Below are 18,502 nucleotides of genomic sequence, written 5' to 3' on the forward strand. Positions count from 1 at the left end.
CCCATGACTGCACTCAGCCTCTGGCTCTAGCACCCAGCCAAGGTTTATGGTGGAGACTCACCCTGGATTAAGAGAGGGTTACATAATTTCCTATAATACACATTAGCAATAATGTGTAATGTGCTTTTCAAATCTATATAGTGTGTTTCAGATTATATGTCATCACTGCAAGTATATCAAGTACATATCAGACCTATTGTAAGATACCAAATCATTCATATGTGCAATAATACAGACCTGTGGAAAAAGCGAATAAAACAATGTTGGGTTAGGGATTTTCTTCCTCGTCAACTTCTGATTATTCCCTATTTTGTACGTGAATGTAACAGAGTGTGTGTATGCAGATGAGATCCTGCATCCCTGTGACCTTCACAGCTGTCAGCTTTTACCTGAACACTCCGCTCTGACCAGGCGGGAAAAAACGTACCCTGCGTTCCTGCTCAGAGGACCGAGCGCACGGAGATCAAATCCGAGCATCTCACGCGGAGGATTTGTGGCGAACTAGCTTCCCCCTCCTTTTAGAGATTAAATGCAGTGGCATCCATGTAAAGATTCTCACTGTGTTTACGACGCAAAACGAGTGCGGAATGCGCCTCCTGTGCGGGGAAAGTTGTGGGAGTAATCTGCAGTTTTGAGACTTTTGGAGAGGGCTGGGACGCTGGGACACCATGCACAAGGATGTGATGCTGCTCAACCTGCTGCTTTGGATGGTCGGTGTGTCCGGGGAAACGTGTCTGAAAGGACAAATTCTGCAGCCATACCGACACGGCAGGTCAGTTAACTCTGATAGAAATGACTTCTAATGCCCCGTGCGTTATTACACGAGAAGCTGGAAAATGGTCATTTTAAGTAATTAAATCGTTTGTAAAAACTCAAATGTCACAATTCTATTAAAACAGGCGAAATGTTCGAACATAGGATTATACCAAATTCCTGTCAGTATGGTTAGACATGTTAAAGACATTCAAACAAGTATGCGTATCTAAAGGGCGTAGAATAGGGTGTGGACGGTGGGAACACATCTCTACAAATACGTAGACTATACTGTATTGTCCCTAGAAATCATTTGTATTAAAAACAACTGCTCAATCCAGCCGCTTATAAACGAGAGAATAAAATAAAGTATTAGCGCCACTGTTATAAAAAAACAATATTAATAAGAGATTTTGAGAATTCTGTCTTAATATTTAATTACACCTTTGCTCTGTTTGGGTGGTGAAGTGACATTTGTGGACAATATTCCACACAGTGGGGAGAACAGTGTTTCTGTTAGTTTCGGTTCTGCGCCTGCGATGAAGAGCAGCGCACAGCCGCCTGCGTCTGTCCGACGCTCCGTAGGACCAAACAGCAAACCTGATCACAGAATACGTGAAGTGACCACGACTTCCTTAAATTGCACTTCGTGGTGGTGGCACGTGTTCAATCAGCAGAGTAATAACGTAATGCGCAGGTAGAATTCTTTCTTGAAATATTTATATTGTTACTGTCATAGCCTCCTGCAACCCTGTGTCCTCATATGAGGACATTACATTTTAGGTTTGCTGCTCCTTGTACTTCATTCTGCCAACCTTACACCTGTACTCCTCGCTCGTAGACACTTTCCTTGATAGGGATTGATAGAGTAGCTCACAAGAGTAAAAGGAGACGCATGTGAATAAAATATCCACTACAGAGGACAAGTCAATGGGCTGGGTCTCAGGAAGGTATGATTACAACTTTTCCCTTAAAATAATATAAAACTTTATTCTCGACTTCTCGGAGAACACAGATATGTAGGGTGTGTTTTGGATGTGCAGAAAGTTTTGCACAAGACCAGAAATATTGCTGAAACATATATGAGCTATAAATGTATTAAAGGGTTTATAAGTGATCTAGAATGAATTACTGTATCATCGACGTGAATAAATGAAACATGCTCATAGAGGCTACTTTCCAAAACAAAAGACAGTCTTGTATTGTAGAATCGTATGCAGGAAATGACGCTTAAAGTTTTTTGTGAGAGCCCCCGAGACCCCCTTGCTTAGCACGTGTCCCCTCCAAAAGTTAGAACTAAACCTATGCCCCTTGGTGTGTCAGCTCCAAGAAAACACATCTTCATTCAAGAAGGTTCTTAAAACAGATGATCTGCATTTGGAAAAACTTCAAGATAAGTAAGAATCTATTCAAAGTTAAACTTTTGAATTTGACCGCTCATTCAGAGCAGCTGACAAAACAATCTCAACTCTAGGTCCACTTTCAGGTTTGTTTAGGAACACTTGACTGTACCACACCGTCCTCGTCAGCAGATCAGGTTGTGGAATTAAAATTTGAGATGAACTGTTCTATTTCTACTTGGTTCTGATAATTCATCTCCAATATGTTTATTGTTGTCACACAATACTGGACGCTATTTGAGGTCTGTGTCTCTCACGCATGACTCCAACCGCTGCCTGCCGTTATACCATCTCACATGAAAATTCTACATGTGGTCATTTGAGCGTGAATGCTCATTCTTGACCTTGGAGATAGTATTTGAGTAGAATAACCTTAGCACAACTATCAATATGAAGACAATGTATTATTCTTCCAACTGTTAACCCTGTTGGCTGTTTTGGGAGAATTGTTTTTTCACTGAGAATTCAGATTATATATATTTCTTCCTTCTCATCATGGAGCCCAGTTAGGAAACTAGCACTTGGCACTGTTGCAGTGGGTTGTAAGGATGTAAAAATGTTTTCCCTCTAATGCCCCTATGGCTTCTGTCACGATGATGTAATGTTATTATTCATTCTGATTTAGGGATAGCATCAGCTTGATGGTCCCCAAAAGCTCCTGTCTGCACGTAATGACTGGCAAAGATATGACTGTTCAAGCTGCACTGCAAAAAAGCACAGCAAACATTAGCTGTGGGCCCTGTTAAGCCCTCCATATTAACTTAATTGGGTTTTAAACTCATTAAATTATTACACATTGAATTGTGTAGTATGAATTAAGTAATTATAAAACATATACATACAACACAGTATTGATATGTATTAATATTATTATTTTAATGCATAATATAATTACATATTAAGGTATCTCAAGTAGTTTGTGAAGGCCTCTCTCCAGGACACAGTGTGGATATGAGGTGAAGGTATTTGCCTCAAGGTGCATTTCATTCATCTCATGCAGCCAAGGCAGTCGGATGCTTTGGGACTGTTTGGTCATCTTGAGAAATTGTTGCGTATCTTCCTCTTGATGAGAAAAAGCCAAGACTTCTTCTTCTGTCCAAATATTTCATTTGAATTAATTATGAAATTGTTCCCAATATGGATACATATGAACAACAATTTATTATTTATCTGGGATCCTGCAGATTAGATTACCTGATATCTTTGCATTTTAAATAAGAGTTTGCCACATGAGAGATACACCAACAACTTCTCCCAATTCAAGAACAGTGACACCAGTACATCCAGTCTTGAGCTTGACACCACTGACCTTCATGTTGTGTGTGGGTGATGTGAAGTCAGAGACAGAGCCCTCCCACACGCTTGGTAATCAAAGCTTCATTTTTAGCTGACAGCAACTAAAGGTGACTGTGGCTGGTTAGAAAAATCACTTACTCTGATTACATAACCTGTAATCTGAGTGTGTTAATGGGCTTTCTGAATTATTGCTATTGTTGTGGCTTTGGGAAAGGTTAGAAGGGCAGAAGCTAGGCCACCAACCAAATGTAATTTTTTGTAAAGCACAAATGTAAATGTAATACTTTTTTGTGCTGTGCATCTGTTTTGGATTTGAAAATCTTATTTGAGTGGTCACACCATATAATAACATAATAAATCGTGTTGCTGCTTTTTGTCACTGGATAATGTACCACAACAGTGACTCAACCTAAAGCATTACACTTGCTGCTCTATACGGGGACCTAATGCTCTGCCACAGACATGTGTTTACATGTCTGTCAGCAACAACAGCAAGTTCAAACAAATGTATCTCATTAATCCATATCTTTGAACCAGCTTTACAGATGGCCAAATCCTAGCAGACCTGTGGCTCATAAAATGCGGAAATAGCGAGCTGTGACACTGGTGCTCATCTGCATGTTGTCATGAGTATCACTTAATAATTTCAAGGCTTGTTATGAGATAATCTCATGTAAATGAACCTCTGACTAACGGCTTTGTCAAATTTGATAATCAGACATTATTACTCTTACAAAGGAACAGCTGCATTTATTAGCAATAAGACGTGCCCTCTAATGCCCTCAGGTGTTTTGCTGCTACAGCCTCACTTTATCTGGGGCTGGAAGATATGGCCAAAAATTGTATCACAATGTGTTTTTTAATATTGATGTATGTCCATAATTATCACGATATTCATTTATTTTAAGAAAAAAAAAATATTGCTCAATTTACAGTTTTAGGAGTTTTATTTATTTACCTTTCCACCGTTTACAGCAGTAAGTGATGAAGTATGCAACATGGTAAGCGATGGAGTACGACCACTGTCTGGCTGTTGTGTAGTGTTTTTGTAGATTGAGGAAAACAGATTAAAATATAACTTTATCGAAAATAAATGTCATGAATCTACTATTGTCATCTTCGAAGATTTTATCGTGAAACGTTTTGAGATTGTTTTATTGCCCAGCCCGAGTATGACCACTATCTTACGTTGGCTAATGATAGCACACTTTAAGCAGATACTGTATTGCTGTGTAACTGACTCCACTGAGTCCGTTCACTAACTTTATGACTCTTCTGTAATTGCGCTATACTGTTACACTGTATATTAGCTAAGTGTCACAGTAAGATGATGGTGCAGTACCTGGGTGTCAGGTTTAGGAAATTAGGATGTATCTGAGGCTACTGATGATGGACTTTGTTTTTGTGCCATTTATGAATCAAATCATTTAAAAGCAGCTAGCTCAGATGAAGTGAGCTCTAATTGAGACAACAGTCAAGATACCGTCCAAGTAGTGTTCCTAAGAGAAGTTAGGACTGACGTTACCAACTGCCTCTACCTTGCTGCTTAAAAACACGCAAGTGGTTTTCCTGGCATCAAACTGTGGCCATGGCTGAAGAAAAGGAAAGAGGTACCACGACTTCCAAATAGGGAACAGAACAGAACTTTTAAGAAAAGTCCATCTATCAACAACAAAACAGTAGAGCGGTATGCACAGTGTGCACAACCGTGTTACAATGATCGCTAACAAGTGAATGTGATTTGTGATTACTGTACTGACTAATTTGGTTTTGCAGGTGCCATTAGTTACAGTAGGCTACGTGAAAGATAGTACAGTCCAATCATGAAATATAACAGGCTACGCTCAGAAAAAGAAATTCATTCAAGAAAATGTTTCTGACATCTATAGATGATTGTAAAAATGTGCCAGTGTTAGCCAAAATACATTAAAACAACCACTGAAAAAAACAGTAAAACACACCGCATCCTAAGAAAGTGAAACATGAAGCAGCTGAACAGGATAAAAAGCTTAGAGGAATAAAGCAGCTTCATGTAAAGTAGTGTGGAGAATGTCCGCATCACCAGTCTGTCCCGTTTCAGTCTCTGCCTATAGACAGGCACGAGCAGGAGTTTCTTCATGTTGGCGCTGATCCCACTATGCCACAATAAAAGCAGCCTCCAGCCATGAAGTCTCTGTCCTATACCTTAAGTCTCTTCTTGTTCTTCATCTGGTTCATTTACCCCATATGTTCTGAAATAAGAATGTGGTAAATGGGGGAATTGCTAATCCATTAAGAACTTTGAATATTAAACACGCATTGTGAAATTTAATACGATTTTCTCAATTAAGGAGGCCATATCTAGAAAGTATATTACAGTGATGGTAGCTAGGTTTATTATCCAGGACCTTGTGAGCGTGTTTGTATACAGATTGTACAGGCTGTATTACTGTATCAGTGGTAAGAGACCAAGTGGTTATACAGCATATTATATGCGAGAATATTATTATATATGTATATGTATATGTATATGTATATGTATATGTATATATGTATATATGTATATGTAGTATGGAAATAAATATTAGCAACTTCAGGGGCCAGGTATTTTGTAATAAATCTAAAATTGTTAAGGTGGAATTTTGTTTTTGCAACAACTTGGTTAACTTTCTTTTTAAGCAGAGAGTTGAGTCAACAAGGTATTTGCAACTTGAAACCACTTGTAGCTGTTGTTGAGGGACATGACTTGCTCTTTTTGTATAAAAAAAAGAAGAAGAAAAGAAAAAGAAAAGAAACAGACAAACATTTAGATTTACATGTTCACTTTTACAAAACAATACTAAAAATGTTTAGGAGAGGCTTGAGTTAAGTGTTGTGCACCAAGCCTCTTACATTTTGTTCACCCTAGCCTGTATGTGACTAACACTGCTGTGTAGGGGATTTCTAGCCACACTTCTTGGCTTCTTAGTGGGATCTGTACTTTACTTTCAATGTATGCTTTCAAGCAGTCTGATGTTAAACTCAGTATCCTCAAGTCAACTTGGTTTTAGGTTAACAGCTGTGAAGCCACCCAGACGGTGCTCTGAAAGCTCATCAGCTCTTTGGCCTCTCCGTGGTCTATCCTCAATCACATGCTTAATCACTTCTCAGTTTCACTCCGTCCAAGCTGATGAATTAAGTTAAAAGCACTTCCACTGAACTAAGAAACGAGTTAACCTTTCGCAGTAATAGGCCTTCATGGCTCTACTCCAACATCTTTCAGTGGGTGTGAACACAAAGCAAAGACGAGGGACAGACAACAACCTCAGTCAGCCAACACTACTTTTAAGTACAATGAATAACATACAGTTTTTCTTCTTTGGTGTTGTGTTTAGTGGGTGTCTTTGTCTTGGAGTGGAGGTGAGGTAAGATGGTTAACAGAAATCTTTCAACAGCAGATTCAGCCATCATTGGCGAGTTAGTTTATTAGTTTAGTTGTTGTTTAGAAGACTGTTTGCTGATCACTTCCTGACAAAAGTAGCTCAGTGGAGGGGCATGATATCAGCATCTCATGAGATTCTCCCAGTGTGGTTATAAAATGAAAACAGTGACGCTTAGTATGTTATCTAATATCCCATAGACATCTGGGGAGAGAGTGAACGATCTTGTTTTCTGAGGCTTATTTACCGCACACCCTCCTCCCCTGCCTCCATCTATGTACTCATCACGCCAACTCTTGATGTTTATAACAGACTCATACCTTGGGTTATTAGATTTCCCTCCTTTTTCGAGAGTTTTTTCAGATGTATATGTAATGAATACAAATGATACCATCATGTCGCAGAATCACAAAATCTTTATTCTATTTATCAACATGTCCCTCTTACTTAAAGATTACATTCAAGATTTACCAAATGTTGCGTCAGTGCTACATTGCATAATGCTTGAATAATATCTCATGTTTTCCCCCTTTTAGATCAAGAAGAGAAATTCTGCTCACAGAAGAATCCGGTCGCAAGATTGGCAGGTATGACGCATGATTGTTTTGTTTTTTTATTTAGTCCAATTAGAATGATAACAGGGGCTAGAAAGAAGAATCTTATGTTAGAGATTTAAGCAACATGGACTGAGAGGCACATGGTCAACATTTTAATCACGCTATTGTTTGCAGTGTCTATAGAGAAGGATGGGACGTTTCCATGTATTTTACTAAACCCAATATAATCCATTCTTATCCTTCAAAATTAGGAAATTCATAACATTATTCGCCTTTGCTGCATAAACTCAATACGATGACAGCAAGCTACAAAGCAGAACATCAGAGTATGAGGACACTGTCAGAGTAAACCTTGAATAGTTTATTTGAAAGAGGCTTGGAAAAAGCATCAGTAATGTAGCTGCGAGCTTCCATCTAAATGGTAAATGGACTTGCTTTTATATCGCAGCGTTCAAGTCTTCTGACCACTCAAAGCTCTTTTACACCACATGCCAGCATTTACCCATTCACACACTAATGGCAGAGCTTCCATACAAGGTGCCAAACTGCTTCTAATCTAATGCTTGTTCACACACAGTCACACACCCATGGCTGTGCCTTTGGGAGAAATTTGGGGTCCCAAGGACATTTTGAAATACGGACTGGAGGAGCAGGGGATGGAACCGCCAATCTTCCGGTTAGTGGGCGACCCTCTCTCTACCTCCTGCAACAGCTGTTCAAACTTACAGGACAATTACAGTCAGTTGCCATTTTATTACACCTGTACACCCAAGACTGAATTATCAACAGCTGGACAGAGTTTTACTGCATATTCATTCTAATGTCTATTAGCTTTTGTATTCTGTACTGATGTGTCCCTGTCCTATCGAAAAACTTGGCAGCTCATTTATATTTTGCACTCTCCGAAATGCCGAAATTTAGTTGCGTCTTCATGTCAGTAGAGTCCACCTTGAATTGTCACGGTGAGGAAAAGGTGAGGACTCAAATGCAAGACGGCAGATGAGGAGATTAACAAAAAGAGGGCTTTATTCCAAAAAGCTTACAAAGGTAAACAGTAAACTGAAAAGACAAACCAGGATGACACGGGAAGCACGAGGAAGCACGAGGAAGCACGAGGAAGGCACGAGGAGGCACGAGGAGACATCTGCAAGGGTGACACTTAGATGACGATCTGACAAGGAACACTGGGAAAGACAGGGATATACACACAGACATTAAACGAGGGGAACGTGACACAGCTGGGGAGAGAAGCTAAAACACAAGGGCAAGGTGAATGGACACAGGAGGAACAAATCAACAATCACAGAGGGAAAACACAGACAGGAAGTAGACATGACATAAGGGGGAGTGAACACTTCAAAATAAAACAGGATATACAAAAATCAAGACTGTGACTTGAATCTTATTTCTAATGGAAATATGATTCTGGTTGCTTCTCAGTTTACCGATATGATGGTCATATGCACCTGTCACTGAAACTTTTATTCTTTTTGTTATTTTTAGGCAAATGATGTTTCCTTATAGGCATATTTTCCATCAATCTATGTTGTGAAAGACAATGTAGGCAAGTTGAAATATGTTGAGGTTAACGATTAGATTAAGGCAACTTTGGTATGATACCTCAGAGAATATTAAGAAGGTTATGATGGTGAGTTCGCTTCTTCTAGCTTCACATGTTCATAAGTGCTTGCATTCAGTTGGAATGTCTTTCCCATCAATGGGGATTAAATGTAGTTTTAGCAGCCATGACACAGGATGAACACATCCTGTACACAATGTGCAACATTTAATAAAGACTGGATAATTTTGAGAGAAATAGTATAAAAGGTATCCTTTGGTACAAAAGGATTGGTGCACGTTAAGAATGCCACATCATGTAAGTGCAACATGTCAACAGAATAATAACATTGAGTTGATCTTTCTTAGTGACCCAAAACTTCATTTGCAGTGGTTAAGAAAGTAACTCTCCAATTGTTGTTTTCCAAACATTTCCATTAGCCCCATGTTTAAGAGGAGTCCAGATAAAACTAAAGCCTGGGGTACAAAGTCAGAGCACCTGCTGAGGATAGACGACCACGACTTTACAATGCGACCAGGATTTGGAGGTAAGGGGGTTCATCTTTGGAAATGAAATGGAGCAGTGTCAACCACTCGTCATGCAGGCAGCCAGTAATGTGATCTCCATTCAAAGATGCTTCAGTTGTAATTCATTCACATCAAGTGTTCTTTTAGACTTTACACTAAACCCCAACATCACACATCATCTGATCTATACACTCATCTAAATGTGGAACTGGATGTGTCCAGCACTGGCTTGTAGAGATGACATAACAGAGTAGGATTATGTTTGAGCCATGCTGCTGTGGGCCAGTGATTAATTACCAAGCAGTCACAGTCTGTAGCTTTTGGTTTCAATAACTCCCATCTTAATCTGCCACATAAGGAGTGCTCAAAGACAGAGTATGTGTGCATTTTAAATACTCACACTTGCATTTCCCTATACGTTTAAAGTCTCCCATGGAGTTCTTAGAAAGCCTTTACTTATACGTTTTTTTTGACGGGAAGTGCATACTGTAAGCGCAAGGTGTATCAGTGTCCAGTATCCAGTATCCAGAGCAGTTCCAGCGTTACATGTCCTACCCACCTCCTGAAGCAGGTTGGCCTAACCAATCAGCTTGTTTGTCATTCCGGCTGGCACTATGTGTTACACATGTCACACAGCGATTGGCCAGATAGTTGAGAAAACTAAGCAGGATTTGAACTTCTCTCTCAAGCTCTCTGTTTTCACTTCTTATTTCTCACTTGTCATGGGTACAACTGGGTGCAACACCATGAATGCTTTTGAGGAGAGACTGGCTGAAGATGTAAGCCAGTATCACATATCCTTCATTCCAACTCACCCCTCTCTATGATGTCAGGCTTTTTGTCCTGCCCTTTGAGCCTGTTTAAAACAAAAGTTTAAAAATGAAAAACCCCAGCATGCACTATAAAGTAAATTAGGATTAGAGTACTCACTCCACTGGCTCTGTGCCATTGTTTGGGAAATCTGCACCCAGCTGCTTTGGATTTGGATGAATACAGAAGTCATTGTTTGAAGCCAAAGGGTCGGCACAAAAAAGGAGTCACAACCTCCAAATAAACACGGATAATCTAGACAGGCACCTGGGCTACATCTGCACTATTACTGTCACGGCTGTATTTAACAATACACGCACGTCAACACGACTGTAACTTACAGGCGTCTTTGTAAACTGCTGCATTATTCTCTAGGGCCGGCTGTCTCTGTTGGAGTGGATGTTCAGGTTGAAAGTTTGGATGCCATTTCAGAAGTCGATATGGTATGTCTGGAACACACTGTGAGTAAGAAAAAGCATGTATGTTGTTAGTTGAGATAATAATGTAACAGACATCTTCTTCTTGTTTAAGGACTTTACTATGACCCTATATCTGAGGCACTACTGGAAAGATAAACGTCTGTCCTTCAGAAGCAACAACAACCTGAGCATGACTTTCGATGGCCGCCTGGTTAAGAAAATCTGGGTACCTGACATGTTTTTTGTCCACTCTAAGAGGTCTTTCACCCATGACACCACCACTGACAACATCATGCTGCGAGTTTACCCAGACGGTAAAGTCCTCTACAGCCTCCGGTAATTCCCAAACTCAACAAGTATGAAAGAACTGAAAGAGGCTGTTAAATCAGGAGCAGTTTAGGAATAGGAAGGAATAGTTCTGGGAAATACACTTATTTGCTTTCTTTCCAAGAGTGACATGGAACTATTACAACTGGAACTATTTATTGGTGAACATCTGCCAATGGCAGTGAGTGCATTTCTATCCTCCAGTCTTTATGCACATTTTCAATTTGTGCATTAAAAATGTTTTGTGGAAATGCCGGAAATTCAAAAAGACCAAAGACCAAATATCAAAAAAATGTTTTGACACTAGGCTGAGGTAGAAAAGTTGGTGTTTTGTAAAAACAAAATGTACCAAAGTGCAATGGGATACAAAAGTGGATAAATCATGGCATACATGAATCATCTGATTTTACCCTTTCAGGTTTGACTGGCCCTCTTTTAATGCCGTCCTCTCGCCCTCTGCTTCTGTAATGATTTGATGGCACCTGACTGTAGAACTTGTGCCACCAGATCGTGACCTCGATGTGCCCAGCTCCTAATATTCACAAAATAGTAGTAGATGGAACTTAATTCACATTTTCTTTTGCCAATTTTCTGGGCAATTTGTGCTACATTTAGGTTGAAACCTGAGTGCTGTGCGCTGCTCCACACAGTCTTGTCATCACATTGAGGTTGCCAGGTTTGGGGCCGTTGTGCCTGTACAGAGGCCCACACTAAAACCTATGCTCACCTACTGTATCTGGCAAAATATGCTTTAGCCAAAGGGGCTGCACAAAAGTACTGGGCTTTGGATACACTGTTGTTTGTCAAGAAATAGTTGCATTTCAGCACAGATCAGGATGGCCAGGGGGTCATTGGCTGTGACCAGATGTCAGCTGCTCAGTTGTGTAAAGACCTCATTCTGAGTAAAGCTGAGCACATCCTCAGAGACCTTACTCACCCTCTACACAACTGGTTCCAACTAAGCTATCAGGGCAAAAGAAGGATTTTGCAAAGGAAAATAAGAACAGCCAGGTTCAGCAAGTATTTTGTTCCTTCAACAATTAGACTGTTAAATGAGAGGGATAGTACAACAACATAGGATTTGATGGTATTTTTGGTCAGGCCTATGTGGAATATTAATCCTTGTGCAAGACTTGTATTGTGCAATATATTTATTATAATGTTGATGTAGAGCTTGTTTCTTATGGATCTCTATATTGGTGTGTGTCACAGCTCACTCTGGCTGCTCCTGACTCTTCCATTACTTGCAATATTTCAAACTGACACGCTGTCCAAAATGACTTTTTTCTTATTCTGTAGACACATTTTTGATGGACAATGTCCAGTACCTGTATCGGTATCTGTGCAGCTCTAAATAGAACAGAGCCATCGTTCATGTTATTAATTAAACGTGTGCTTTTCTTACATGACAATCAAAATATCTGCTATGAAAATGGCCTCTTCTTTGAATCTAATTGTGTAAGTGTTCTCAAAAATAAATAAATAAGTAAAACATTTATTTAGCCATGCAAATGAATATAAACACAAATTGAACACTACAGTTACACATTATGTATTTTAATATATTTCACTGTTTTCTTTAGTACTAGATACATGTAATACTTTTAAAGTGGGGCACGTTATGATATATGATTATGGTTAGTGGGTGTTCAGGGATGTAATTGCCATTGGCTTTCCTGCGAGACAAAGTGGCACCAGCTGCCACAGGATGTGTATTTAAGGGGATAACGTTCTGCCAATTAAGAGCGCTAATACTGCCGAGCAAGACCTTGTCATTTTGGGGGCGATAGGAGGCTCAGAACCAAGAGAGTTGATTTTGTAATCCACATTACAGAGCCTGGCAGAGATTTACAGATGGCCATCTGCCTCCTGTTGTGACCACTCGAGCATAGTACTGCCTTCCTGATACACTGGAACAAATAAAAATTATGACAACAACATCTACAAATCTGCATTCACCAACATTCACTCTTTAATCTGAAATATCTGAATGTTAGCGCTGAGGGTGATCGAAAGATTTGCGATTTATAGCAGGGGCATAATAATACTTTACTACCTGGTGAAGGTCTACTGTGTGTATGAGGAGAGAACCGTTGATGGTAAGTGGTAGATATAAGCATCCTCATCACATGGTCGGGGTTAATCTGTGTGGGGTTGGTGCCGGTTGGAGATTTTCCAGACTAAAGCAGATTGGCGAGTGAGGATGACAGTTTGGAGACCTCGCCTGCAAACCGTGTAGCCTTCTCTGGAGCTGGATTATGTATTTTCATTTATCATCTGTGTTAGAAACCAAATCTCTGCTGAAACCCCAACTCAGTATTTGGCTGTGAATATGGAAGTAATCTCTGCAGGCTAGACATGCATTATGGGCATTTACAGTATTTATCACCTGACACTCTTGAATGGTGATAGTAATGAGTCACATTCTCACATCCCCCATGAGACACTGTCTCTGCTTAACCTTCACCAAAGGACATTTGACTTACCATGATCCAGTCGGACGGCAAACAAATTGCATTCTGCTGTTGGATTGTTCTGTCACCTTACAGACAGCCACTGTTTTCCATTTATTTCACTATAGTACAAACATCTATTTGCCAGATTCTCTTGAATATAGTGGACACCATGCCTGATTGTATTGTTGTGAACATTTAGGTTATGATGAGGTTAGGTAGCCTGATTTGCAAAGACAAAGTTTGTTTCCATCACATGAACTCTTCCAGGTTCCCACGAACCATCTAGGAACTCAGAAAGCTAACTTGCATTTCAAGCGAAGGAGACAAGGTCTTAATTTAGGGTCCCAAACAGGGTTAGTACTTTACAAGGCCTAAGAACTATTAGGGCGAGATATGAAAGTCTCTGACTGTAAAGAATATAACTGAAACGCTCTTTCATCATATCAATACAGGTTTGTTTTGTCATTGCAGGGTGACAGTCACATCCATGTGTAGCATGGACCTGAGTCGCTTTCCTCTCGATACACAGACATGCTCTTTGGAGATAGAGAGCTGTAAGTGACGGATGTGATCAAGCTTGATGTGGCTTTTCCTCTCCTCTACAGTTACAGTTTCCATCAACTGCATTCTGATCATTCCTGTGACTTCTGTAGAAAGTCTTGTCATAGCTGCAGAAGCAGTGAGATATTTACCTTTCTGTCATGTTTTCTATTACTATGTGAAAATGCTAGATTAAGGAAATGTTGTTCAATCGTTATAAAAGACTGGAGACTGTGCCGGATGTTCTTACTGCATTGTACAGTCTTCACTTTGGGGTCAGTTCATATTATTACAATATCATTAATGCCACAGATATTTAATTTGTGCTCTTTGTGTCTCCAGATGCTTACACAGACGATGACCTGATGCTGTACTGGAAGAAAGGAAACAGGTCATTAAACACAGATGAGAGAATTTCTCTCTCCCAGTTTCTCATCCAGGAGTTCCACACCACCACCAAGCTGGCCTTCTATAGCAGCACAGGTACTGACAGGAAGGTCAGAGCTGTCTTCTAATGTAGGTTTAAAGCAGGTCTGTGTGACTTCTAACATCATCTCTTCTCCAGGCTGGTACAACCGTCTTTACATCAACTTCACTCTGCGGCGTCACGTCTTCTTTTTCCTGCTGCAGACCTACTTCCCTGCCACTCTGATGGTCATGCTGTCCTGGGTGTCCTTCTGGATTGACCGCAGGGCCGTCCCTGCCAGAGTGCCACTAGGTAAGAGGACTTGACCTTTGTTAGTGCTGTTGAATGATCCAATCATATCTGAAGGATTTTATTTTAATCCATTTTGTAACTAATCCCAACAAACAAACGTCACATTACTGAAGTTCAATATCCACTTCATTGTGACTTTAATATTGGCTATTAACTATTTAAACTTCATATATTGTTAAATCAAATTTCTATTCTGCACTTTGTGTGAGTCAATATCGGTACATACCTTACACCACAATTGTATTCTGAGTAAATAAGTGGCAGCGGCAGCTTCCTGACAAACAGGAGGAGCAGCACTCTTCTCTCTTCACCTTGTTTGTCACTATAACTTCAACATCAGATATGACACCGGTTTCACCTTCTCTGAACTTGTTGTCCTGCTTCAGGTATCACCACGGTGCTCACCATGTCCACCATCATCACTGGAGTCAACGCCTCCATGCCCAGGGTCTCCTACATCAAAGCTGTGGACATTTACCTGTGGGTCAGTTTTGTGTTTGTCTTCCTGTCGGTGATAGAGTATGCTGCAGTCAACTACCTGTCTACTCTACAAGAACGCAAGGAGAGGGCACTCCGAGAGAGGGTTAGTACCAGTCACCCATCTCCATGTTCACAGATGCCAAGAGGCACATTTACTCAAGTCAATATTCAAAAACACCAAATGTTTCACCAGACTAGTTGCACGATTCTAGGATTGGTGCTATTAGGTGGTTGTTTCTTTAAATGAAACTGTACGGTGTTGAGTAACGTGATCTTTTTTCATGCAGCATTGCAGTGGTCGTAGCACACAAGTAATTTATAGTCTTATTCATTCTTAAAATCACATTTCCCCCCAAAACAAGATTAAATCATTTTTAAAAATCTGAATTTTGGCAGTTTGAATTGTTTTCTGGAGTGACAAGCGTTTTGTGAACATGTGGTGTTTTGGAAAGCCATTAAGTACCGTTTGTCTACTTGCAGCTGCCATGTACCTGTGGTATGGCTCATCCTGGCATGATGTCAGCCAGCTACAGTGAGGTGGATGCTAACAATACAGGGAACTACGGCGGCATGTCAGGAGAGAACGGGGTGAAACGGGAGAGGATGCTGGTGCAGCTGGCGATGGAGAATGATCAGGTCACCGGCCATGTTGGCTCCGGCGCCTACAGTAGCGCCGGGATGGACACGCATGCCATAGACAAATACTCCCGGGTCCTCTTTCCTGGATCTTACATCCTGTTCAACATCATCTACTGGTCTATCTACTCCTAACACAGATGGGACTCAAACAGACCTGTCGGTAACCGAGGTCTGAACACTCCTAGTAGAAGTGTGAAACATCTGTCAAAGTGGTTAACAGATGCACGTGTAACAGACTGGAGTCTTGTGCACTAAGCTTGCAGATTCAGGCTTTTGTTTATTCAAATTTGAAAGAAAGAAGATGAGACAGTAGAGTTCTTCAGGCTTTCCCTCCCAACACATACTACATTACCTCGGTAAATGGGTCTGCAAAATTTTGACCGGACAGAACCTCAGAGGACCTGGAGCAGTCTAACAGTACCAAGCTGAATCTTTAGTCAGCCAATCAAAGCACAGCAAGTACCCAATGTGACTTTGCCTTGATACAGATTGTGTACCATGATGTGTACTTTAAGGGCGTTGAATGTTTGTCAGGGTGCAGCTATGTCTGGAAATTTTGAATTTAAGAGGTTACCTGCCAATTAGGGTCTTCCCACCGGCTTCATTGCACCTCTTCAATCAAGGGCTTGAAACTAATTGTAGGCAGGGCATCAGTAAGTACTCCGTGCAAACTTTCTTTCTGGCCTGGTTTTGGTTTAGTTGTTGTTTTTTTTAATTAAAGGCCAGGTCCATCTGTCACTCCCAGGGTCCTATTATAACCAAGCAAGTGCAAGACGGTGGGTCTTGGGCACAAGGACTGTGTGGTGATAGCAGCTCAACGAATGGAAAGATGCTTCTTCAGGAAATCATACTGTTGTCTCGATGGTGCAATGCATCATGATTACAGCACTTTACGTTTATTCATCACTTCAATAGTTCTAGAAGGTAGAAATAAGTAATAATAAATTGAAGTGGTGATCAAATAAATGGCTATTTATTTGATCACCACTTCAGACGTAATTCTCTTGTTTTCCAAGCTGTAAATGGTTACATGAGAAAACATTTATTTCACTACATTTATTGTGTTATGCGTGGCTCTTAAATTGACATAAGATAGACACATTTGGAGCATTTGATTTCATTTGATTTCATTTTCATACACCGAAAGTTATTTTGTTGTGTGGCTCAGTCATTGTCTTGGTTATTATGTTAAAGTTTGCAAATTACACAGAATCCAGGGCAAATTAGCATTTTAAACAGCAGCTGTTTGTGCTGTAAATCATTTTGTTTTTAAGTCAAATCTTCAGGGTTTCATGGTTTAAGGTCAGTTTGACCATGTGTTTCTACATACAGTAGACTCTGCTTGATCTTACACTTTGGAAGATGGAATTGGAGCTTTTTCTGCGTCCACAGTTCCATCTTCTCATTAACACAGTGGTGTATTAACTCATGTGTTGCTCTGTGTACAGTCAGTGTACAGAACTCTTGATTAATAATGTTTTTATTATATATTGTTCTCTACAGAAGCACATTGCATCCACAAAAGAAAAGCAATTTGACACCTTATCTTGTAATTATGAGGAAAGAAATCTTATTTGTCTGAATTGTTATTATGAAAAATATTAAATAACTTCACTGTTCTGCTGTGTACTGTCACCAAAATCACTTGACACATTCACCATTACTATATGCAAAAGCACATTTTTCCAAACTAAGTTTTTGTCAGGTTGTGCAAGTGAACCCAAGACACGGGGAATATGATGAGGTTTACGAAGATTTATTGCAATGAAGACTGGGAGCTGAGCAGTGCAGGTGAGGTGTGGGTAAGCACGCAGGTTGACGGCTGGTTCTGAGCACAGAGAGACAAAAGTTAGAACTAGCAAAACACAAAACTATATAGATTGAATTAAAGCGGTCTGAAGTCAACTACCACTTGGAGTGGAAACAACAATCGGACGATGAGTGAAGGAATAACCGGAGGAGATTTACTGCTGAGTACATGACTTGATAGGAGGCAGGTGGAGCTGCAGCGGGAGGCAGACACACACAAACAGAGAAACCAGCAGAGGGCACTGACGGAGAAGGAACACACCAAAACATGTACTGGGGTACGGCTCTGACCATGACAGACACCATCGATGTTTGAAGTGATTTTGGTGACATAATAAGCATACTGTATAAGCATAAAGTACAAATACAATATTTTCCTCAAAAACTTAGATGGAGACCAATGTTTTGTGTCCAGCTCGGAGGATGGCTCGTTTTGATTTACGAAATCATGATGTCGTAATTGTAAATATATTACGAGATATTTTCTCATAATTACGAGATAAAGTGTCTAAATTCTTTTCTTTTGTGAATGCAACGCGCTTCCGTAGTTCTCAGGCTGCAAAACCACCATTGACTTGATAGAAATGAGACATACACTATTTGATGAACAGGCCTCTCTCACACATTGAAATGTTTCCTTCTGTTGCTTTTTCCTTACATAATGTCAGCTGTGACATCTGTCGTGGCTTATTTCCAATTTCAGACAAAGCCAAACCGGCAGACGGTGGACAAAAACTGAGAGCTTAGTAAAATCATCTTCATGGTAAACAATGAAAACAACATCCTCTATTCGCTGAAAAGGATTAATGACTTGA

The 18,502-nt window shown here is 40.2% G+C and overlaps 1 protein-coding gene across 2 annotated transcripts; it reads left to right on the top strand.

The window, feature by feature from the left end:
* The first annotated feature begins 668 nt into the window (after positions 1–668).
* Positions 669–16,010, top strand: LOC115003536 (gamma-aminobutyric acid receptor subunit rho-1-like). 2 transcript variants are annotated; one of them, XM_029425365.1, is made up of 11 exons: positions 708–772; positions 7,384–7,434; positions 7,982–8,080; positions 9,403–9,509; positions 10,675–10,742; positions 10,831–11,054; positions 13,973–14,055; positions 14,384–14,524; positions 14,607–14,759; positions 15,146–15,342; positions 15,720–16,010. In XM_029425365.1, exons 1-11 carry the CDS (start codon positions 708–710, stop codon positions 16,008–16,010), a joined length of 1,479 nt encoding a protein of 492 aa, XP_029281225.1. The 2 variants fall into 2 exon arrangements, with proteins under 2 accessions (XP_029281226.1, XP_029281225.1); XM_029425366.1 differs by lacking the exon at positions 7,982–8,080 and having other exon boundaries at positions 669–772.
* The last annotated feature ends 2,492 nt before the right edge of the window (positions 16,011–18,502 follow it).

This window comes from Cottoperca gobio, chromosome 24 (genome assembly GCF_900634415.1).
Source record: "Cottoperca gobio chromosome 24, fCotGob3.1, whole genome shotgun sequence".
Lineage (NCBI taxonomy): Eukaryota > Metazoa > Chordata > Actinopteri > Perciformes > Bovichtidae > Cottoperca > Cottoperca gobio.

What these genes read in the sequence shown, in the direction of transcription:
- LOC115003536 (XM_029425365.1), top strand. Translation starts at nt 708, where the DNA reads ATGGTCGGTGTGTCCGGGGAAACGTGTCTGAAAGGACAAATTCTGCAG. An exon ending in AAAGTCCTCTACAGCCTCCG is followed by an intron (nt 11,055 to 13,972) that starts GTAATTCCCAAA and finishes TTGTCATTGCAG; the next exon opens with GGTGACAGTCACATCCATGT. An exon ending in GGCCTTCTATAGCAGCACAG is followed by an intron (nt 14,525 to 14,606) that starts GTACTGACAGGA and finishes TCTCTTCTCCAG; the next exon opens with GCTGGTACAACCGTCTTTAC.